At 39.1% G+C, this 24,811-nt stretch overlaps 1 protein-coding gene and 1 pseudogene across 3 annotated transcripts in view; one reads left to right on the forward strand and one right to left on the reverse strand.

Annotated features, from left to right (window-relative positions):
• Positions 1-24,811, forward strand: part of Casp8 (caspase 8) — a 45,960-nt gene that overhangs the window by 15,390 nt on the left and 5,759 nt on the right. For 2 of the 3 annotated variants that reach the window (XM_015481254.2, XM_015481256.2), the window contains 6 exons: positions 14,718-15,048; positions 17,979-18,084; positions 19,084-19,222; positions 19,334-19,378; positions 20,452-20,516; positions 22,178-22,319. In XM_015481254.2, coding sequence (XP_015336740.1) covers positions 14,718-15,048; positions 17,979-18,084; positions 19,084-19,222; positions 19,334-19,378; positions 20,452-20,516; positions 22,178-22,319 — 828 coding nt within the window. Of the gene's footprint in view, positions 1-14,717; positions 15,049-17,978; positions 18,085-19,083; positions 19,223-19,333; positions 19,379-20,451; positions 20,517-22,177; positions 22,320-24,811 lie in introns of those variants that run through there. The other variant, XM_048808300.1, reaches the window with a different exon arrangement.
• On the reverse strand, positions 11,242-12,254 carry LOC107138608 (annotated as a pseudogene).

A 24,811-nucleotide genomic window follows, 5' to 3' on the forward strand; every position in this document is an offset into this window, starting at 1 on the left:
TGCTTCACAAAATTTGTTAGTTACTCTCAACCTTGCCCTTACTTTATAATTACCTTATTAAACAATTTTTACTCTGAGTGATCTTTTTCATCCTTGAATATTAAATAATGGATTTTAAATTATAAGAAATAATTTAAAGATAAAATATACCTCATCTCATACCATAGGCAATGTATATACACATACCAGATTGATTATATATTAAAATATAACATATAAAATGCTAAAACTTTTAAAGAACATATTTGTATAACTTTGTGAAGAGAAAAGGAAAACAAAAAAATATGAAATAAACAAAAACCTGAAAAATCAGATGATATTGTAGTTAAAATTTTTATGTAAAAAATTTATCAAAAAGAGTTGAAAGAGACATGAATTGTATTACAGGTCATTTTTGTTTATTTATATTTAGCTTGACTTGGTTTCTTCTTTGGTTGGCTTTTCCTTTATTGTAGTTCTTCCCTTTGCAGAATTTCATTGTTGTTTTTTATTTCCTCCTTGTAGAATATTTTTCCAAGAATGTTCTGAAGTGCAGGCTTTCTTGAATTTGTTTATCATGGAAGGCTTTTATTTCATCATCAAATTTGAAGCTTAATTTTTCTGGATATAAGATTCTTGGTTGGCATCCATTATCTTTTAGAGCTTGGTATATGTTGTTCCAGAATCTCCTAGCTTTGACAGTCTGGGGTTGAAAAATCTGCTGAGATCCGAAATGGTCTTCCCTTATAGGGAATCTGATTTTTTTTTCTCTTGCTGCCTTTAAAATTCTATCCTTATTCTGTATGCCGTGAATTTTCATTATAATGTGTCTTGATGTAGATCTGTTGTAATTTTGTACATTTGGCGTTCTGTAAGTCTCTTGTATTTGATTTTCTGGTTCATTCTTTATGCTTGGAAATTTTTCTGCTATTATTTCATTGAAGTGATTATGCATTCCTTTGGTTTGAATCTCTGAACCTTCTTCTATCCCAATAAATCTTAAACTTGGTCTGATGGTATCTCATAATTCTTGGATATTCTGTTCATGGTTTCTTACTATCTTCACTGTGAGGTCTACTTTATTTTCAAGCTTATATTATTTTATAAGGTCATGACTTCCAAGTGATTTAGTCTGTTGTTGATATTGAGTTTTTTAATTGGCTTATTGTTTCTTTCATTTTGAGGATTTCTATTTGTGGGTGTTTTTTTTTTAGTATCTGTATTTCTTTCTTGAAGTAATCTTGCAACTTGTATTTGCTCCCTTATCTCTTTGTCGGAGTGATCAATTTTTGCCTGTATCTGCTCACTTAAATTAATTCCCAAATCATTTTAGTTATGTATATTCTGAACTCCTTCTCTTACATTTCACCTGCTTTTCTATGTAATGATTCTATTGTTGTAGTATTTTGTTTGGGGCACTTTCCTCCCTTGTTTTTTCATGATGTCTATGAGTCTTCCTCTCTTGCAGTGTAGATCTGAGGTATGACAGCTTCTGCCCTATTGTCTTATGGTGTCTATATAGGTTACCAATACCTCACTTTTAAGGGAGAGATCAATATGACAGCACTCAATGTACCCAATGTGCAAATGTGCATCCCTATATCAGTTAGCTTCTATTTTTACATTTATTATTTTGTCACTATAATCAGAAATGATGAGTTTGGTTATCTTCTACCTTATAGTCAATAGGTTTGCATAATGGTTTACAGTTTCTAATGGTAGAAGGGGGGCCTGAAATGTTTATGAGGTAGGATGTTAGAATATGGAGGTATTAGATTGTATGACAAGTGAGAGGGTAATCATAAGAAGTTGGCTGTTAGTAGGAGAAACAAGAAAGAGGCAACCCCACGCAAGCTCCCTGTTACCTCAGCAACAGGATAACCATTAGCACCCCTAGTAGAGATACCTTTGGTGTAGCAAGGCCCATAGGGACCTTGATGATATCTTATTCCTTATTGTTGTCTCTTGATACAAGCAGTGATACCCCAGTTTTGTGGTGGTGGCAGCCTCAAGCTTATATGTACCCTGATGTTGGGCTGTGAAGCCACACTTTGGTGAATAAGGAACCCCAGCATGGGAAGGTTCACCGCACATCTCGGGGCCTGGGACAGGCCTCTCCTCCCGATTTCTGGACCACATGTGGTGGGCCTCTCCTCCAGATCTCCAGGCTGCGAGTGGCTGGTGGGTCTCTCCTCCGGATCTCCAGCTCTTCATGTTTTCAAGGATCTTGGACTTGCACATCAGTTGAGATGGATTTCTCTTCCTTTTTTATATGTGTGCCCTGTTGTGTTTAGTTGCCTTTTTTGTTCTGGAACTTCTATTTTTGATGTTTGAGTAGATTTCCAGGAGTGAGACCTGAGTTCTCCCTCTAGTTGTTCTTACTTGGGGCCTGGTTGTTGGTTTGGGGTTTTCTCTCCCCTATTCTATATGTTGAAGTATTGTTGAGGCTTAAGTGAGGCTAGTTCATTTGTGGAGTGAAGTTCTCTGTTACTTTACTGAGTTGTAAGAATTGCTCAGCAGCAGGATCTCTGCTCTGTGAACTTGAAGTGTGCCAATCACTTTCCAGCCCCTCTTAGAGAAAGGGGGAGTAGCTCGAAATAAATGTCGTGTGTCTACTTTCACTTCTATAATACTAATTACCACCTGTATAGGAATTGTAGGGTCAGCATTTAATGTCATCATGAATAATAGGCAAGCATAAACTACATCATACATTAAACAGCAGGTCTCTACTACACTGTCCACTGTATTAATAATCTCTTTATTTTTATTTGTTCTAATTAGTTATACATTATAGTAGAATGCATTTTGATACATTGTACACAAATGGAGCATAACTTCTCATTCCCCTGGCTGTACATGGTGCAGAGTCACACCAGTAGTGTAATAATACATGTATATAGGGTAATAATGTCTGTCTTAGTCTACCATCCTTCCTATCCCCACTGCCCCACCCCTCCCCTCATTCTCCCCTGCACAATCCAAATTTCCTTCATTCTTTCCTACCACTCACCCCCACTATGATTCAGCATTGTTTATCAGGAAAAATATTTGGCCTTTGGGTTTGGGGGATTGGCTTATTTCACTTACCATGGTGTTCTCTAGGTCCATCCATTTACCTGCAAATGCCATAATTTCATTTTTCTTTAAGGCTGAGAAATATTCCATTATGCATATAGATCACATTTTCTTTATCCATTTATCTGTTGAAGGGCACCTATGTTGGTTCCATAGTTTAGCCATTGTGAATTGAGCTGGTATAAACATTGATGTGGCTGCGTCACTGTAGTATGCTGATTTTAAGTCCTTTGGGTGGATAACTGGTTCAAATGGTGGGTCTGAGGAATCTTTTTATTTTTTATTTTTTTTTATTCAATCTAAGTTTTCTGAGGAATCTCCACACTTCTTTCCATAGTGGTTTCACCAATTTGCAACCCACCAACAAAATGTGAGTTCACCTTTTCCCCCACATCTTTGCTAACATTTGTTGTTGCTTCTGTTCTTGTTAATTGCCATTATGACATGAGTGAGATGAAACCTAAGAGTAGTTTTAATTTTCTCTAATTGCTAGAGATGATGAAAGATTTTTCTTATGTTTGTTGATGGATTGTATTTCTTCTTCTGTGAAGTATCTGTTCAGTTCCTTAGCCCATTTATTGATTGGGTTATTTGTTTTTTGGTTTTATTTATTTATTTATTTTGGTGTTAAGCTTTTTGAGGTCTTTATATATCCTAGAGATTAATGCTTTATCGGAGGGGTATGTGGTGAAGATTTTCTCCCAATCTGTAGGCTCTCTTCTCATTTTATTGTTTTCTTTGCTGAGAAAAAGCTTTTTAATTTGAATCCATTCTATTTATTAATTCTTGTTTTACTTCTTGTGCTTTAGGAGTCTTGTTAAGAAAGTCAGATCCTAGGCTGACATGGTGAAGATTTGGGCCTATTTTTCCTTCTGTTAGATGCAGGATCTCTGTTTTACTGCCAACCTTACATCCCTGGGATGAACCCCACTTGATTGTGGTGCACTATCTTTTTAATGTGTTTTTTAATGCAATTTTCCAGAATTTTATTGAGAATTTTTGTGTCTATGTTCATTAGGGATATTGGTCTGAAGTTTTCTTTCCTTGATGTGTCTTTGTCTGGTTTTGGTATCCGGGTGAAACCAGCCTCATAGAACGAGTTTGGAAGAGTTCCCTCCTTTTCTATTTCATGTAATAATTTGAGGAGTATTGGTGTTAATTCTTTAAAGGTCTTGTAGAATTCAGCCTGGTCCCGGGATTTCTTGAGAATCTGTCTGGTCCTGGGCTTTTCTTGCTTGGTAGGCTTTTGATGGTGTCTTCTATTCCATTGCTTAAAACTGATCTGTTTAAATTGTGTACGTCCTCCTGATTCAGTTTGGGTAGATAATATGTCTCTAGAAATTTGTTGATGTCTTTAGGATTTTCTATTTTATTTGAGTATAAATTTTCAAAATATTCTCTATTTATCTTCTGAATTTCAATAGTGTTTGGCATGATATTTCCTTTTTCATCATTAATTTTAGTAATTTGAGTTTTTCTTTCTCTTTATTAGTGTGGCTAAGGGTTTATCAATTTTATTTATTTTTTCAAAGAACCAATTTTTCATTTTGTCAATTTTTTCAATTGTTTCTTTTGCTTCAATTTTATTGATTTGAGCTCTGCTTTTAATTATGTTCTGTCTTCTACTACTTTTAGTGTTGATTTGATGTTTTTCTAGGACTTTCAAGTATAATGTTAGGCCATTTGTTTGTTGGCTTTTTATTCTTTTAATATATGAGCTCAATGCAATGAACTTTCCTCTTAGCACTGCCTTCATGATGTCCCAGAGATTTTTATATATTGTATTGGTGTTCTCATTTACCTGTATGTATTTTTTTTATTTCATCCCTGATTTCTTCTGCTATCCATTCATTATTCATGCTATTTAGTCTCCAGGTGTTGGAGTAGCTTCTATTTTTTTATTTCTAGTTTCATTCCATTATGATCTGATAGATTGCAGGATAATATTTCTATTTTTTTGTATTTGCTGAGGACTGCTTTGTGGCATAACCTATGGTCTATTTTAGAGAAGGATCTATGCCCTGCTGAGAAGAAAGTGTATTTGCTCACTAATGAATGAAATACTCTATATATGTCCATTAAGTCTATATCATTTATTGTATTATTTAGTTCTATAGTTTCTTTTTTAGTTTTTGTTTGGAAGATCTATCCAGTGGTGAAAGAGGTGTGTTAAAATTGCCCAGTATTATTGTGTTGTGGTTTATTTGATTCTTGAAATTGAGAAGGGTTTGTTTGATGTATGTAGTTGCTCCTTTGTTTGGGGCATAAATATTTATGATTGTTATATCTAGTTGATGTATGATTCCTTTAAGCAGTGAAATGTCCTTCTTTATCTCTTCTGATTAACTTTGGTTTGAAGTCCACTTTATCTGATATGAGGATGAAAACCCCTGCTTGTTTATGCCATCTGTGTGAATGTTTTTTTCCCAACCTTTCACCTTCAGTCTGAATGTCTTTTCCTAGGAGGTGAGTCTCTTGAAGACAGCATATTGTTGGATCTTTGTAAATATCCAATCTGTCAGTCTATGTGTTTTGATTTGTGAGTTTAGGCCATTAACATTCAGGGTTATTATTGAGATATGATTTGTATTCCTGGTCATTTTGGTTTATTTTTGGTTTTTAGCTCAACTGAGTTTCTCCTTTGATTGACCTTTCCTTTAATGTAGTTCCTCTCTTTGCTTTTCATTTTTTTTTTCACCTCAAGGAATATTTTTGCCGAGAATGTTCTATAGTCCAGGCTTTCTAGTTGTGAATTCTTTTAAATTTTGTTTATCATGGGAGGTTTTTATTTCATCTTCAAACCTGAAGCTTAATTTTCCTGGATATAAAATTCTCAGTTGGCATTCATTTTCTTTCAGAGCTTGATATATGTTATTTCAGGACCTCCTGTCATTGAGGGTTGGGGTTCTGAAATCTGAATTGGTTTCCCCCATATGTAGTTCAATTTTTTTCTCTCATAGCCTTTAAAATTCTATTCTTATTCTGTACATCAGTCATTCTCATTATAATGTGACTTGGTGTGGGTTTGCAGTGATTTTGTACATTTGGGGTCCTGTAAGCCTATTGTAGTTGATTTTCCATTTCATTCTTTAGGTTTGGGAAATTTTCTAATATTATGGCATTGAAAAGATAGTGCATTCCTTTGTTTGTATCTCCATACCTTCATCTATTCTGATAAATCTTAAATTGAGTCTTTGCATGTTATCCCATATTTCTTGGAAGTGATGTTCATGGGTTTCTTACCATTTACTTTCTGTGGTTGACTTTATTTTCAAGAGTATATATATTTTGACTTCATTGCCTGAGGTTCTGTCTTCTAAGTCTGTTGGTGATACTTTCCATTGAATTTTTAATTTGATTTATTGTTTCCTTCATTTCAAGGATATCTGCTTGATTCCTTTTTATGATCTCTGCCTCTTTATTGAAGTTATCTTTCACTTCCTGTATTTTCTCTCCAATACCATTCTTTATTTCAAAGATGAATGTGACTATGTATTTTCTAAACTCCTTCTCTGACATTTCTTCTACTGTGTTGTCTATGGATTCTGTTGTTGGAACATCTTGGGTTGTTTGAGGTGCTTTGTTCCCTTGTTTTTTCATGTTGTTTGTATCTTCCCATCTAGTGGTCTGGATCAGAGGCAGTACAGTTTCTATCCTGTAGTCTTATAGTGTCCTTGAAGGCTTCAAGTATCTCACTTGAGATAGACCAATATGTACAGCTCCCAATGTAAACTATATACAACCTTAAACCAAATATCTCCTATTAAGGTTTCTAGAGTTTTGTTGCAGTAAACAGAAATGATGTGCTCCATTACTGTCTACAATATAAATAGTAAGTTTGTAAAAGGGCTTTCCATTTCAAATGATGGAAAACAAGGGAACAATGCGATATTTATGGAAAGGAGAGAAGAGAGGAAAAATTTATAGTAAGAGTGAGGGAGGAATTAATAGAGGCTGGCAGTTAGTATGAGAGAAGTGAGAAAGAGAATCCAGGGAGACAAGTGAGAGAAAAAAAATATAAACAGATTTTTAAAAAGTGAAAATATAAGAATCCATAACAAAACTGTAATATACTGTTCAGACATTCAATTCCTCAATAAATTGATGTGTGAAAAATATTTGGATTTAAGGATGGTTGTATTAGAGTTCTCTAGAGGAACAGAATCAACAGAAAGTATATTTATAAACAGAGGATTTATCAGGTTGGCTTATGCGACCAGTAGTGAGATAGTCCACAATGACCATCTGCAGGCTGGAGAGCTGGAAGAACTAGTAGCTATGCAGTCCAAGAGGCTGAAGCCCCAGAAGAAGAGGGATCAACTGTGCTACCCTAGTATGAGGCCAAAGGCTTCTGGAGATTTGCTGGCAGAGTCCACTTTGGAAGAGTGAAGAAGCAAGACTCTGATATCCTCAGACAATTGCAGCAACAATCAAGAACCCATCTAAGAAGAATGAGCTTGCATCTGCTGCTGCTTTCTTGTTCTTCCAACTTTTATTTCATCCAAGCCATCATCCTATTAGACTATGCTGACCATACTTAGGGAGGGTCTCCATTTCAGCTGGCTATCTCACTTTCCAATCATTCCTAGACACACCCTCATTGACATACCCATAAGCCTCTTATCACCAGTATCTCTTAATCCAATCAAGTCGACAATTCAAATTAACCATTACAATGGTAGAAGTGTGCAGGGGGGATTAAAAATAAAAAAATAGAAATTTAAAAATAAAGATTAAAAAAAGGAAAGTCTCAATGGAAAATTGAACAATTGCTTCTGTTGGCTTTCAAAAATTTTCTCAGCTTCCGTTCTCCACTGATAGATAGGGTTGTCTGAAGTTTGATGTTAGCTCCAATCCAGTGCGTGCTGGACCAGTTGGTGGATGAGCTGATAGCAAGATGCCCCCACACCCTCTTCCAGTTTTCCCACCCATTGTAGCCAGCCCCGTGTGTCCCCATGCACTTCAGGACTCATTGAGCTGGAGAGAGCTCGGTTTTCTCCAATTTCTCCAACCTGTGTGGCCACACACCCCCCTCCAAAAAAAAACTGCCCCTAGTCTCCAGCTTTCCACAGATTTGTCAGACCCAGACTGGCCCAAATAAACCCAGCTGCAATCTGATGGACCTGGGTTTCAGCATCCCAAGGCTCTGCCTTGCTGCAGTACCAAAATCTCAATGCTCTTTCAGCTTGCAGAGACACCACCAGGGATGTGCTCACACAGAGGAGCGACCCTGCAAAGAGGCAGCTAGATAGCGGCCACTAGCACACCCAGCAGAAAGACCTCAAGTGCAATTAGACCTTCAGATACTCCAACAATATATCTCCAGGCACTGGGTGGTGTCACCAGAGTGATGCAGCTGCACCCCAAGATGACAGTGGAGGCAGTGGTAAATGTGCAGGCCCTGGCCAATGTCCCAAGATGGCAGTGGACGCGTGAGACCAAACCTGCGGGTACCATGACAACAGACTTCCAGGCAGCAGTAGGCAGTGGGCAGCAGGCCACTGGTGATCTGTGGGCCATCTGCAGGCTAATGGCAGATGATAGGTGGGTAGATGTTGGGTGGCGGGTGATGGGCAGACAAGAGGCAAATAGGGAAATGGTGGATGGTCAGTGAGCAATCTGTGTTCAAAAGATGAACAATGTGCTGGCAGATGGTGAGCAATTGCCTCAGATGCAGGGGAGGTAAACAGCAGGGGTGGGCAGCCATGGCCGCTTCGAAAAGAAATGGTATTTCCTCTGCTTGAATCCTGAGTCCCAGCGACAAGGAGTGCAGCCTCCCTCTAGTCTGCCATCTTGGATCCCCCCTCAGTACTGCAGCTCTTAACCCCTATATTCATGAGGGGTTTGGGCTGCATTAAAAATCTCAACTACATGAATGGGATAGGAATTACATAAACTATATAATTCCATCAGATAATGGAGTTATAGTTTCTTAAGTGAAGAAAAATAGTGTAGGGAGGCAGAAGAAAATTTGAAATACTTCAAAAGTGAACAGAGGAGAAGCAGGAGATAGGTAGCAGATGATGGCAATAAAGAGGGAGTAAAAAATAACTTAAAGTAATCAAATAATTAAAGAGAGGAAGAGGTGACAGGAAAATTTGGTCATTAGTTGGGGAAGAGAATGAAGAAGGGATAGTAAGAGGAACAAAAACCTAGGCATGAACAAATGAATGAATGTAAGATCAGAACCTCTCAAACCCACGTATAATTTTATCCCACCAAAGTCAAACCCAGCTAAATAATAAACAGATTAAGAAGAAAGCAATTAAAATGAAATTATGTGAATATAATTTTAAACCCATGCGTGCAGTGAGAAAACACACACACACGCACACACAACACACACAATCACATGGAATGGATAAAAAAAATAAGATGAAATAAAAAATTAAAATTTAAATCTAAAATAGTAAAATAATGGGATAGGGAAAAAAAGATAAAAATTCTTAGTGAGAAATAAAGGGCTTGTTTCTGCTGAGGTGATCAAAACTGTTGGCAAAGATGGATTTTCATTGCTTCAGTTGTTGTTCCATGCTTTGTATTTATTTCTGGGCTCTGTAATCCTTGTGTAAAGAGCTGGGTGTGGCTGTTTCTCACCAAGCTGCCAGCCTACGTAGCCAGGAGCCAAAGCTGGGTGTAGTAGCTCTCAGCTTCCCATCTCATAGTGTTGGATGGAGTAGATGGGGGTGCTGACTAGCTGTGTACTCCCTTGGGGGTGCGGAGTTCTAAATTGGAAGTTCTAGTACTTGGGATTTAGTCTTGGCTGACCTTTGAAACTCTGTTGGTGGGTATTTGAACTTTGATCTACACTCCCTGTTGCTGGGGAAATGCCAATCCCTGCTAGATGTCTGGGTTTCAGGGGCTTCCCATAAATTTCACTTTTAGGTTGCATAGTCCAAACCTCCAGAGTTCTCACATTCACTGTGATGGATGTGAATTACGTAGGATCAGACCTGGAGCAGATGCTCCTGTATGACCAGTTATTGGCATCTTCTTTTTTTTTAGAGAGAGAGAGAGAGAGAGAGAGAGAGAGAGAGAGAGAGAATTATTTAATATTTATTTTTTAGTTTTCAGCGGACACAACATCTTTGTTTGTATGTGGTGCTGAGTATCGAACCCGGGCCGCACGCATGCCAGGCGAGCGCGCTACCGCTTGAGCCACATCCCCAGCCCATATTGGCATCTTCTTAAAAGCTCATACAGGATGCCAGCTATGAAGAACTCTATCTTCAGTATTCTGAAGCTAGCACAACTCTCTCTTCACCTGTTTAGTTCCATTTTTCCAGGCATACCCTGGACCCCACAATAGATGACTACTGGGCCAGGCTGGCAACTTCTGCTATGAACTATGGATCTCCTGCCTCTGCTCACTGCCATGTGGCCACTTATATATGGTTCCTGTCAGGCTATCCACCCATGGTCTGAGTGATGTGGGTTGCTTTTCACTCAACAACTTCCCCTTCCTCTTTGGGCTCATTAAGACCAACCTCTCTCTCTTTTTTCAGTTTCCCGCCAAGCTGATTTTTCACAGTGCTTTCCTCTCTCTCTCTGCCTCTGCTCCCCTTTAACAGCTGTAGCTGCTGGCATTGCTGCCACCAACATCACCGACACCTCCATAACATACTTTCTTATATTATGTTTGAAGTGTCTGACTTTCTGTGTCTCTATCATATCTTTTACTGTCCAGTGTTGAATTTCAGGGAATTCCCTTAGTTACCCACCTCACTGAGAAACAGTCTTCTCACCTTTTAAATCTTTTATTTCAACTTGCATAATTAAAATTTTTTAATTAGATAAAAAAGTGAACAATAAAACCATGCCGACGTACCATGTATGTTGTTAACACTAAATAAGAGCATGTGCAAATTTTAAAACCACCACATTCCTTATAACTGTTTTGAATAGCATTGTCACATCATTTATAATGGCATATATTTATAAAAGATGTTTAAGACTGGTTGCTAACTTAGTTTTATCTTGGATTTTCTTTTAAGATAATATGAGAATAGCTGTGAATTTACAAAGATGATTTCTGTATGATACATTGAATCTAAACTTGAAAGATATATAGATAGATAGATAGATAGATCTATATCTATATCTATATCTATATCTATATATATATATATCAATCCTATGGACTACAAATATAAATGTAAGTTATTTAATCCTTTTGTTTCACATTTTTAAAAAGCACCCTCATTTCTTTAAAGTTAAATACAACAAATGGGTTTTGCAAGTTGACTGTAGACATACCATATTCTGTTGTTAAGGGCTGATTTTATGGGACTATCCAATTCAGAGTCTGATTTAGAGCTAAAAAATCAAACATCATTACAAAAAAGTTCTCATCCCAGGCAGCATAATGAATTTTTCAGATAATATAGTTTCTAAAGCTCTCACCATCCTAGTTCTCCTTCTTTTTGTTTTCACTTATATATTTCTTTCTTTTAAGGAAGCAAAAAATATGAAAGTTCACCAAAATTCTGAATGTCACAGTGTGTATAGCATTGAATGAGAGTAGCTTTGGCATTTGGTGTTACAAGGTCATCTTCACCGCAGATCTTTTCTTCATTCTGGGTCACAGTGAGGTGGAATGGGAAGAATAAGATTCCCAAATGCAGAGTGTTGAGTTGTGAAGTACCAGATGAATGTGCAGGTGTATGCTGCAAAGCTGCCTTCTGTTGGGCTGTGACAAGATGCTGCTCTGTGTGATCCTGGAAGTCCTTATTAAGAGCGGTCCTGAGAGTGCGGTGCTAGCTTCAGGACTATTTGCTAAAGACTGGTTCTGCATAAGTGATTCTCGTATCTCTTTGTCCAGTTCTGCCAAGATTACAACTCTGTTTTGAAAAACTTTTCTAGAAGAATTTGCTGACATTTTCCTGTTTTTTGTTTCAATTATATTCAGAGGCAACTGATTAGCACTTTATAATCACTAGGGATGTGAGAGTGTTGGGAGGACTTGCTGTTGGTCTCAGCTGTCAAGGTGGAACAGATCACCTAGAGACAGGCAAAAACTCCACAATGTGCCACTTTTAAAATCTTGAGCTCAGGAACTGCTGGGAAGTGCACCCTTCCTCTAATCTACCATCTTTCTGAATTAAAAAAAAAAAAAGTTCATTAAAAAAAAATTAAACTGGGCTCAGTTATGCCAGTAATCCCAGAAGCTCAGGAGGCTGAGGTAGGAAGAAAACAAATCTGAGGCTAGCCTTAGCCACTTAGTGAGGCCCTAAACAACTTAGTGAGACCCTGTCTCAAAATAAATAAAAAGGACTGGGGATGTGGCTTAGTGGTAAAGTGCCCCTGGGTTTAATCCTCAGTACAAAAACATAAAGTAAAAAACCAAAACATTAAAACATGTTCTAATGTGCAAATCAAAAGTATTTTTACTTTAGCATCAGATGTAGAAAATACCTGGTCACTGCCTTTGAGTGACAGGGTCAGAGTTGGTGCAGTCATCCATGAATGTTCAAGAATTTAAGGAACTTACAGACTCAGGAACCCATCCATCTTGTTTCAGGGGAGGGAACAGGTCCAAGGTCAAGGTTGTTTGAGGAGGGCCCAAACCAGCATCTGTGGAGTCATAGAAATGGTGGAGGCTGCCCTTTTCATTGATATTTTTTCTTGATTAGACTTCTTAGATTTTTATCAACTTTTAGCTGTGTTATTTCTTTTCTATTTCACATATTTCTGCTCCTACTCTTATTTTTTTCCTTCCTACTACCTAATTGGAAAATAATTTGATTGTTAATCTAGCTTCTTTCTTAAAATACTTTAACTTATAAGTGTTCATCTGAGTACGATTTTGTCCCAGAGAGTCTGATCTTTTAAGCTTTTTTTTTTTTTTTTTTTTTTTTTTTTTGTGGTGCTGGGGATGGAACTCAGGGCCTTGTGTATGTAAGGAAAGCACTCTACCATTTGAGCTATATCCCCAGCCCTATTTTAAGCTTTTATTATCACTTAGTTCAAAGCACTTTTTATTTACTTTTCTTATAATTACTTTTCTTCTTTGATCTGTGAGATATTTATAAGGGAAATAATGTGACCGCATTATTTATTTCTAATTAAATAACATATCAATGTTTAAAAAAGAAAGAAAGAAAGAAATGATGGTGCTGGGCTCTCAATGGTAGCTATCCAGAATCCTCTCTTACAGGCGGGGCAGGTTTGAGTAAGACTTCAACAAAGAACCCCTCAACTAGGGGGAGTATGAAAACCACCACTTCCAAATGAATTTCACATTTTTCAACTGATGAAATGAGAAAAGTAGGAGGGTGAGAGAAGTGCTGGAAGTCCCATGCCCTTGGCCTCAGGGCCTCAGGGCCAGGGGCTCTCAGTGTCTTGCTCTGCATTCATTAGTTGCTGGCCATTGTTCTAAATGCGTTACAAGTGTTATCTCATAGATTCTCCACACCTCTAAGATATGGATGGACTTCTGATCCCCATTTTACAGAGGAGGAAGAGAGCTGCCCAAGGCCGTATGGCCAGTGTCACAACCAGGTTTTGATGTTTAGTGGAGCCCCTGTCTCTAAGCACTGCCACTGCCCATCTTCCCTGATGATGCACCACATGGCATTTATAGTGACACTATAGCTTGCAACAGGGAACTGTGTCTGAGTCTTCAGATTCCTCTGAAGAATCCAGTACACTCTCCAGGGACTCCTTTCACTGTGGACACAGGCTGGTTAGCGCAGTAACCGTGGGGAAGAAACTAGACAAGATGGTCAAGCCTTGGCCTCAAGGGAGGAGAAATCCCAGGTTCTGGCCTGCTGGCTTGAAGATTATCTAGGGTTTTCTGAAACACTATCCTCTCCATCTTAAACATGTAGGCCTATGAAAACATTCCCTAATCTTAGAGACTGTTTGGACTGAGAGGGCTGTCAGGGTTGACCTGGTTCAGTTTCCAGTCTTTGAGTTCTGATAGCTGTAGGTGCTGGTCCTCAGGGCATTTGTGGACACTGTGTCTCCTCCTACCACTGTCCCATGATTAAAGCCATCACTCCTTCCTGCCACTACTTAAATGCCTCCTCCTGGTAGGTCTCCTGCCTCCTACTCTTCCAATTTATCCACTTCACTGTCATTGTGAATCCCAAATCAGATGACATCATTCTCTTTTTTATAATATGTTCTTAGTTCCCTGTCTCCTCCAGGACAAAGCCTAATCCCTCTGCCCCACAGTATGAGGCCTTTCATGGCATGGTTCCTGGCTACATCTTCATTGCTTTGTAACATCACTCCCCAACCCACATCCTTAGTGGTTACTTTATTGAGCTCTTTGTGCCTGCCTGAACTAACTTGAAAATTCTTGCCTCCATCTTATGCATAAAATGTTTCCTGTGACAACTGTCCTTTACTGCATCCTCCCCAAAGTCCTTTCCCTATAGAGAGCCCTTCTCCCAGTGCTCCTTCCTCTGTATTCCCACTGCGCCTTGTCACAACTCTCTGACCATTGCCTTCTTTGTCTACTTCCCTAATTAGTAAGCTACTTGCAAAAAGGAACTTGTTTTTCCTTCTTCTTTCCTGTATCTACAGACAGATGGGCAGAGAGTAGATATAATAGCATTTGATGAAGGAAAAAACCAGGGGATGGTATTTTTTTTGGGGGGGGAGGGATGGTACATTTCCTACTCACCTGAGCATTATATCATCTTTTGACCTAGGTTACTTCTCCTACCTTTTGACAAGGATGGATTTCAACAAATGTCTTTACGATATTGGGGAACAACTGGGCAGCGATGAGTTGTCCTCCCTCAAGTTCTTATGTCTGGAATATATCCCACAAAAGAAGCAGGAGCCCATCAAGGATGCCTTGAAGCTATTCCAGACACTTCAGGAAAAGGGAATGTTGGAGGAAAACAATCTGTCCTTCTTGAAGGAGTTGCTTTTCCGAATTAATAGACTGGACCTGCTGACCACTATCCTGAATACCAGCAAGGAGGATATGGTGTGGGAACTTCAGATTCCTGGCAAGGCCCAGATTTCTGCCTATAGGTACGTAGAAACTTCACAGTGTGGGGACCTGGAGGTACAGGTTGAATGGACACATCTTTCTGGGCTTGACTGATTGGGGATTGGCTATGTTCCATGAGTTGGGAGGCTCTGGAAAAAAGATGTCTCACCAGAGCCTGATTAAGAAATTTAGGGGGCCAGGCCCGATGGTGTACACCTGTAATTCCAGCAGCTTGGGAGCCTGAGGCAGGAGGATCACAAGTTCAAAGCCAGCCTCAGCAACAGTGAGGCGCTAAGCAACTCAGTGAGACCCTGTCTCTAAATAAAATACAAAATAGGGCTGGGGATATGGATCAGTGGTTAAGTGATCCTGAGTTGAATCCCTGGTACCCCCCCACCCCGAAAAAAAGAAATTCAGAGAAAAAATTACCACAGTCATAAAATATTTACTTTCCAAAGTGAAACTTCCTGCAGGTATGCTGACGTTAAAATAGTTTTTTGAAATGTTCTAATTCCTTCTCTCTCATCTTGGCGTCCCTCCTCTGCTGATGTTCACGCCATGTACTTAACTTGCCTACTTTGCCACTGAGCAAGGCATCATGGTTTCCTGGCCTGGAAGCCCCTCCCACCTGCTGGAAATTTTCAGTGGGTTTAAGGATTTTATCCCATAATTAAAGACTCAAAATGACACTATTCCCTAGTGAGGTGTTTGCTGCCAGGCCTGACCCACAGAGACTGCTCAGGTCCAGTTAGCACAGCAGCACCCGATTGCTGGCTGTTCAAGAGAACAGCGATGACAAAGGCCCTGAAACTCACCTTCTCTCAACCTGGGGAGACAGGGCAATGGTGAGCCACATATAGTTGCAACTTCATGACTTTAAAAATAGAAACACGTTATGCTCTTTCAATATTCATTTAATTTTTCTTTTTCTTTCTTTCTTTCTTTTTTTTTTTTTTTTGGTGGTGGTATTAGGAATTGAACCCAGAAGTGCTCTACCACTGAGCTACATCCCCAGCCCTTTTAAAGTTTCTTTATTTTGAGATAGGGTCTTGCTAAATTGTCCAGGTTGGCATTGAACTTGCAATCCTCCTGGCCTCAAGTGGTTGAGATTACAGGTATGTGCCACCATGCCCGTCTGTCAACATCTTGTTTTCAGACACTCTTTAATTTCTAATTCTCCTTTTAGCAATTTTTTATGTGTGCATTAGCTCTGGCCCATTCACTGTCTCTGCTTGTCAGTAACTGGCAAGTTGCATAGAAAGGCCTCACAGCCAGGGCTGATGGCTACTACCCTCTGATAGCCCAGCCTATCAATGCCTTGGTTCTATTCTCAGACACCTGAGGTTCTGGCATGTTCCTTGTCATATGTCTTCCTACTTGAGGCTTGACTATTTTGATTTTAAATGGCAAAATAAATATCTGGATGTGTTAGTTTCTGAGGGCTGCTGTAACAAAAGTATCACAAATTAGATGGATAAAAACAGTAGAGGCAGTTTATTCTCTTACAGTCCTGAGGGCTCAAGTGCAGAAACGAAGGTGCCAGAAGAGTTGGTTCCTTCCGGAGGCCCTGATGGAGAATCTGCCCTGCCTCTCCCCTAGCTTCTGCTGTTGCAGGCAATCCTTGGTGTTCCTTGTCTTGCAGATGCATCCTTCCAGTCTCTGCCTATGTCCTCATCTCCATGTCTGTCTGTCTGATTTTTCCTTTTCTTGTAAGGACACTGGTCATTGGATTAGGGCCCATTCTAATTCACTATAATCTCAGTGCAATGAGATTTTTTATCTGCAAAGACCCTTTGTCCAAATAAAGGATTATTTATTTCTTGAGAAGATTGATGTATCAGATTTATTGATCAGATTTCTTGAGAAGATGTATGTATCAGATGATAACACTGAGTAACTTCCCATCATTAAGTGAGGTGACTGTAAGTCATGTAAATTTATTCACATAATCTTTGGTATTTGCCTATGGTGTGAATATATAATTATCTCCAGTCTACAGATGAGGAAAAAATGTCTAACATGTTGAAAGTCATACAGCTCCCAGATGGTGGGGCCAAAGTTCTAACACAGGTCGTGTGGGTCTCTTGTGCTCAAATGCTGCCTTTACCACCCTCAGGGATTATGAAAATAATAAGGGCATGGACCAGGCTATAAGGGGACTTGAACACTTTCATAAAGGGACTATACGAGTGATCCTTCTGAAGTGAACGCAGTGAGGCATAGTGGAGCACATGCAGCCCTGAGAACAGGCAGGCAATGGCCATTAGTGGGTGACGGGGAGGGGGCAGGCTGGAAAGGGAGGAGGGCGTGGGGGCAGTGAGGAGCATAGCAGATGATGCGTTTGCCAGAACTAAAAGTTTGGCTCTCCTTTTTTTTTTTTTTTTGTACCAGGGATTAAACCCAGGGATACTTAGCCACCAAACCACATCTATTGCCCTTTTAAAATATTTTATTTAAGACAGAGTTTTGAGTTGCTTAGGGCCTCACTGCTGAGGTTGCCTCTGAACTCGCAAACCTCTTGCCTCCTGAGCTGCTGGGATTACAGGCGTGTGCCACTGCACCTGGCTGGCTCTTCTCCTGAAGGAAAGACTGAGAGGACATTGCCCAGTTTAATGAAGGAAGTGGTAATCCGACATGCAGAGTAGAAAGTACCATTTTCAAAAGTCAATGCTTTTTTTGTATTGCAACGAGGTCTTGTTCTTAGAGTGAAAGACAAAGGAAAAACAAGATGCATTTAACTGGAATGAACCAAAGGACAAAGTTGATGGAACTTTTAATTGTTCAGGGCAGGCACAAGTCAGTAGACTTGTGTGTCTACCTGCCTTTCTCTCAGGACTCAGTTCCTAAATCATGTCTCAGATTGTTTTGGAGGGAGGCCATTGAGTCAAGTCCCTTGTGACTCCACATAGCAAATTTGAAAGGATCTAAGGAAACATTTCTTAAGTGTCTCCATCTCCATTTCCCACCGCAGGGTCATGCTTTTTCAGATTTCAGAAGATGTAAACAAACTGGAATTGAAGTCTTTTAAGTTTCTTTTGAGCAAGGATATCTCCAAGTGTAAGCTGGATGACGACATGGTAAGACCTGGTATTGTCTGGAGATGCAGTCCTGAGAGTTGGTCAGCCACTGGGGACTTCTGAGGCTAAAGAGAGGGGCTCTTCTGATAAAAGCAACCTGAATTCTAGTTCCTAACCAGAGAGAGGAAAGCCGTCAGCAGGCGTGCTGTAGATCCCATGCCTTTGCACTGTGAGTGCTGCTCACATTAATCTTCAGGAGCAAGCAGACTCGGGAGCCAGGGGAGTAGTGCGGCTATGCATCAGGACCCTGTGTGGGACCAGGCAGAGGCAGGAAGGAAGTGGTGGTCTGAGACATTTTCTCCACTTCTTCATTCCTGGGTGGTATCTCTGGGTATGTTGTGTGTGGTGTATGTATCTCTGTTATATGTATTGCATGTCTCTTATATGTATGATATGTATATCCATGTGTGGTGTGTGTCTCTGTGTAGTGTCTGTGTGTATGTCTCTGTTTTTCCTGTGTCTGTTTGTGTGTGTGTGTCCCTGTCTGTGGTATGTTTCTGTGTGTCTGTGTGTGTGGTATTGTGTGGGTGTGGGTATGCATATGGTATTTGTGTGTGTATGTTGTGTGTGTGTGTGTGTATTCAGGTTTGGAGGTAAATTATACTACATCGGGGTATAAGGGAGTCCCAGAGCTGTCACTGTGTCACTGACCAGGCTGCTGTGTCTCAGCCAATGCACATAGGCCTGGTTCATACATAAAGACAACCACAGGCAATCTGAGCATAGAGCCTGGGGATCTGGGGACATCTGACATGTCCTCTCTTCTATTCTCTCACTTCTGTGTTTTTGGGCCAGAGGACATGGCCTCCCTAGGTGCCTGTCAGCTGCAGGAGACCAGCATGCACTCTCGGGGGTCTGCTTGGGAAGTAAGGGTGAACCCTTGGTTTGGAAAAAGTGATATTATATACATATAATATATATTATATATATATATATATATATATTATAAAAACTAGTATGGCTCAATCCAGTCTTCCCACTTTGTTTCTTGTCCCCTAGAGCTTGCTCGACATTTTCATAGAGATGGAGAAGAAGCTCATCCTAGGAAAGAGAAACCTGGGAACCCTGAAAAATATCTGTGAACAAATCAACAAGAGCCTGCTGAAGATCATTAAGAATTATGAAGAATTAAGCAGAGGTAAAAATAACCTGACACTGAATCAGCTAATCATTTTCTCAAATTCATAAATTCCTGTCTGAAGCAGATCTAACCACATATTTGGGGTGTGTTTTTCTCTTTTTAATTCAGAGAGAAGAATGAGTCCTGAAAGAAGTCCAGATGCACTTTCAAATGGTAATGCTTGCAGATGTGCAGAGTTAATTTACCCTCTGATATCATCATGCCTCTTTCTACCGCTTCCTGTTATTGGGATGAAAGTTTGGTGGTCACTTGTTATACCTTCTTTGCACATCGACAGACCTCGCAGCCCCAGACTGGCATGTGTGCCATAAGTGCTATAAGGACTTAACTTTTTTGCTTCTTTTTTTCCCCCTTCTCTCTCCTAGCACCTCCCACTGACATGTGTTGCCTGTGGTTTGCACTGGTAGCTAGATTTAAATGACTTTGTTGATTAAGTCACTTCCTTTTTCAACAACTTTTTTTTTTTTTTAGTTTGTTGTCCAGGTCGGAGACCCCTTGGCCAAATGTGATTAATTCCCCTCCATCCCCCGCTGAGTCACCAGGCTCCCTGTTCTGCCCTCCACTAAAGCTCCCCATCATCTGTCTGACTTCCCTTGTGGATGTTTCAGCTAAATTATATTTTTCCAGTCCTCTGTCTCTTTCCTACCTGGGGAAGTTAGACTAAACAAGCAGAAGGAATTCTTCAGGATCTCCTTCAAATTTTTAATTACTTTCTCATTACAAAAATCATACGTACTCACCGAGGATGATTTTAAATTCAGAGAAAAATTTTTAAAGACCCGCTGAGATTCATCACATCCTAAATATTACTACTGTTAATATACAAATATAATTATACTGTTTATATACAAATATAAAACCTGGCCCTTCTTTACCTGTGTGCGCATGTGTGCCAGTGCATGTGCAAGCAAAATGCATTTTGAAGCACCTTTTTATAAAGATTACTCTGAGTAATATCCATGCATCCAGTTCTTCCCTACTTCCCATGTCTGCTTGGGCTTAAGATTTGAAGAGTACAATAAGTAGTACTTTTGAGTCAATTCATCCTGTGCCAGTGTTTTATAAATGAATATTTCACAAATACCATAGAGCTCAACCTAGCAATGTGGAAGCATATAAAATTATGACATTTCTTGGTCACCATTGTCCAAGATAATACACATTTCTTTACCAAAGTCTCTTTCCTGCCATGCCTCATTCCAGTCATGTCTCTCTGTTGTTTGCAGGGGAGGAGTCCTTCGGGATGTTGACATTGTCGGACTCTCCAGGAGAACAGGACAGTGACTCACAGGTACATGGACACCTCCAAATCCTTCTTCCTTTTACATTGCAGATTCTAGATCTTATATTTGTTGTGTGTTTTTTTTGTTATTGTTGTTGTTTTTAGCTGCCAAATGAACCAATTAAGGGTAGAAAATGAAAAATCTGAGAATTGTAGGGAAAAAAAATCCCATGAAAGGACAAGTTAAAAATGTCATTTCATTTTTAAAATGTGACCTCTCCAGTTCCAGTGTGTTACATTTTTATTTTAAAACAAAAGACAGATGTATTGGACTAGCTAGAAGGTGGGAGGCCTCCTATCTAATCTTCTAGATGCCATGCCAACCTAATGGGGGATGCTTTGGGGTAGGGGCCTAGCACACCTGGAACAAGCAAAGTCTTTCCTTTTAGCATGACCTTTAAAAAATGTTTTTCTTTTATGATTTGGAGTAAGAAACAAGTACTCATAATCTAGTCATATCTTTGTGCTTTTGAGCCAGAAGAAAAATTTCCTCTCTAGACAACATAAGCTGTACTTATGTAACTTCAACAATTCACCAAATGCATTTTAATGCCTTGCCCCATTCACCACTCCTCACTGTGGCAGGAAGCACAGGAGACCCTGAACACCTGATTTAGGCTTGAGAGTAACTATTTAGTAGTGTGGGCTCTGTGAAAATTACCAGAACTCTCTCCATCTGAAAATCAAGGATTAACCACAGTGATGTGGCACTTTAAAGTAAAATAATGCTCTACAAGCATTGTTCTCATCAAATAATCTATAATCTTAATATTATCTAGTATTGTAAATGTACCCAGTATATTAGTAAATACTTAGCATACATGATAGTAAATACTGAATATACTTAAGTACTTAATAAAAATACTTGATATCTTAGTAAACTTGCTAAGATCCTAATACATTGGGTAAATTGCCTGAAGTCTTATATTATGTAGAAGCAGAAATTTGGTTTCCTAACCTGGGGAGGGGTTGTTTTCTGTACCTCAATGGGTTACACAGATATGCAACCAAATGCTAAGAATCCCAGCAATGAAATAGCCCTAGAAAAATAAGCAGCACACAGGGCCACCTCAGGCCAGTACTGTCAGGCATACAGTCTGGATTCTTAACCTACAACATAACCCCAACATCTCTCTCCACCAGCTACAGTGGTCCTGAGAGCTGGGTTATATCAGCTTCAAACATCCTGGGACTATACTGTATCTGCCTGATGGGCAGGCTCTCAGCTGTTAGCCAAGAAGTGCAGATGAGATGAGTGGATAGCCAATAGGTCCACAGTCAGGGTGGAGCAGCCCAAAGACAGACATTTTTAGCAGTTCTGGATTGAGCTCTCAAAAGTTTCTAAATCCCAATCGTGGGCACAATATTCTCTGCCTCAAAGACATGGGGATGGTATTAACGTATTAATGTATGTGCAAAGTGCTCATGCAGCCCAGGTACACTGACTTTACAGTTATCGATGGGGCAGAAGTCTGAGGGATCCTGTGTGAGAACAGTAGGGAACTAGTTCTTCAGGGGAATGGCTCCAAGTTGGGGTGAGTTGGGGCAAGGGAGAGCCCACTTGCCCCAGCCCCCTGGGGAGCCCATCTTCTTCCTGGAAAGTTGTTTGTTTATATCGCCAGTGTTTGACTTGCAGAGTAAAGTGCCTGGATTGGGTTTTTGTTTTCCAGACATCAGACAAAGTTTACCAAATGAAAAACAAACCTCGGGGATACTGTTTGATCTTCAACAACTATGATTTTAGCATGGCACGGAAGGATATGCCCAAGCTCCACAACATTAAGGATAGGAAAGGATCAGATTTGGATGAAGGTACAGTAGAATCCAAAAGAGAAGTGAAAATTTCTTACATCTATTTTTTTTAAAGTTTATCAAAAGGGGGAAAACAAAAGCTGTACCAAAAGAGCCACATATTTCAAGAATATGAATTTAAACATATTTTCTTGTGGAGGTGAAGAACATTCTTATATATTTGTTAGTTTTTTGCTTTGTATAAAATTTGTTTTTATAAATAACAGCATAAGCATATGTAGGATGGTAAACTATCAAGTCTTACTAGAATCTTATAAAGAGGAGTAGCAATGAGCTTTACTTTTAAGTCAACTAAGTGAATAGAATTTCTGTAGAGTGTGTTAGGTGAAAAAGATTGCCTTAGTATGAAAATCTATATTGGTATTGAGTTTATAAAAGTTGTGCTACTGCCAAATGTTTTCTCTGATAAATGGCTGCTGATCCATAATGGGGAAGGGGCGGAGCATGGGAAGAACGGAGGAACTTTGGACATAGGGGAAGGAGGGGTGGAGAGTGAGAATGGGGCCAGGAGAGATGGTAGAATGAGATGGACATCATTACCCTAGGTACTTGTATGACCGTACATATGGTACAACTCTACATCGTGTACAATCAGAGAAACAAAAGTTGTGCTCCATTTGTATATAATGAATCAAAATGCATTCTGCTGTCATGTATAACTAATTAGAATAAATAAAAAAAAGAAAAAGAAAAAAAGTTGTGCTACTGAATGTAGAAGAAATTGTGAATTCTTAACAAAAATATCATTTTCAAATGTCAAATTAGTCATAAATTCTTTTTTTTTAAATTTTTATTTTTTATACTGGGGATTGAATGGGACACTTAACCACTGAGCCACATCCCCAGCCCTTTTTTGTATTTTATTTAGAGACAGGGTCTCACTGAATTGCTTAGCGCCTCACTAAGTTACTGAGGTTGGTTTTAAACTCTCAATACTCCTACCTCAGCCTCCTGAGCTGCTGGGATTATAGGCATGCACCACTGTGCCTGGACAGAAATTCTTTTGATCAACCTATTTAAGTGAAGACTGAGAACTTAAAATTTATTTTTCCACATTTTTTATTGGTGCATTATGGTTGTACATAATGGTGGGATTTGTTACACATATTAGTACCTGCACAAAATTATAACAGTGTTTATGATGACTTCTTGGCACTTGCTTATTCCCTTGCCTCCTTCCACACCCTGGTGGTCCCTTTTCTTTATTCTACTGATCTTGCTTTGCTTCTCATGAGATCCCCCGGCCACCTTTTTTCCTCTCTACCTCCCATATAAAAGAGAAGACATACAATGCTTGACCTTCTGAGTTTGGCTTATTTCACTTAACATAATGTTCTTAAGTTCCATCCATTTTCCTGCAATTATGTCCATTCTTCTTTATGGCTAAGTAAAATTCCATTGTGTACATAGAGAGAATTTACAATTTAAACAAAAAAATCTGTGGGAAGGGGATATAAAAATGGGCATAATTAAAAAGAATAACAAATCAATCCAACTCATTCATTGAGATATTAATAATTTTGAGTTGGTCAAGAACTTTTGAAAATGGTATTTTTGAGTCACAACACCAGTTAATGACTTATTTTTTAAACTGAGTAAAGTTTAGAAAATTAAATTAGACCTGTTATAATCACTAGACCACTGTCATGGTCCCTATTACCATTTGTTTTGCTTATTTAAGCAAATCTATTTAAGGTTTTAAAGTCAGAATTTCAGGCCATTGATTACATCAGTTATCATTATGTATTTGGTTTTGAAAAAAACATTTTAGATCTTTGATTTCTATTCATTGAATATTAATTTTTTTCTATTAAATTTCATTTGATTCTATTTCTGGCAGTTCATTTTTCTTACATCTGGCCCACAGAACCCAGTCTGTGACGGGTATTTAAGATCACATGTCCTGTTTTATCTTTTCCTGGGCTTATTACATTCTGTGTTAATGAGTAAAAATAGATGCAGCTGCCTGTGTCATTTTTCCTGAGATGTTCTTTCTGTTCTGCTGTAGTGTCCTGTGAACTTTGCTGTTATTTTCTTCATCACCACCCCACATGCACATGCCCTAGTTCCATCTCATGGAGCCAACAACTGTTCCTATTCCACCATCATAAGGAACAGGAAGTTTATTCTCTCATAAAAATGAACCAGAGAGTCTCTAAGATCTAGTGATACCAGGCTCAGCAAAGAAAGCAGTGAAGTATGGAAGAAAGGAAGATAAAAACAAAAGTCAACCTACTGGTGGCATGAAGTCAGATCTCTAACCTATCTTGGTTCCAAGAACATTGGTAGAAAATATGAATCCTCCTTTGGAGAAGCTGAAAACCCTAGATAAAAGATGTATAAATCATGATATCTGGGGGTCTCCTAATGGAATGATAAGTTTCCTAATCAAACACTCTGCTATGAAGTCCACCAGTGAACAAACCATGCCTATGAACACAGAGCTTTTGCTTAACTTTTTAGTAGACTAATGGACAACCAAGTTTTATAAG

The sequence above is a fragment of the Marmota marmota genome, unplaced genomic scaffold (assembly GCF_001458135.2).
Source record: "Marmota marmota marmota unplaced genomic scaffold, marMar, whole genome shotgun sequence".
NCBI lineage: Eukaryota > Metazoa > Chordata > Mammalia > Rodentia > Sciuridae > Marmota > Marmota marmota.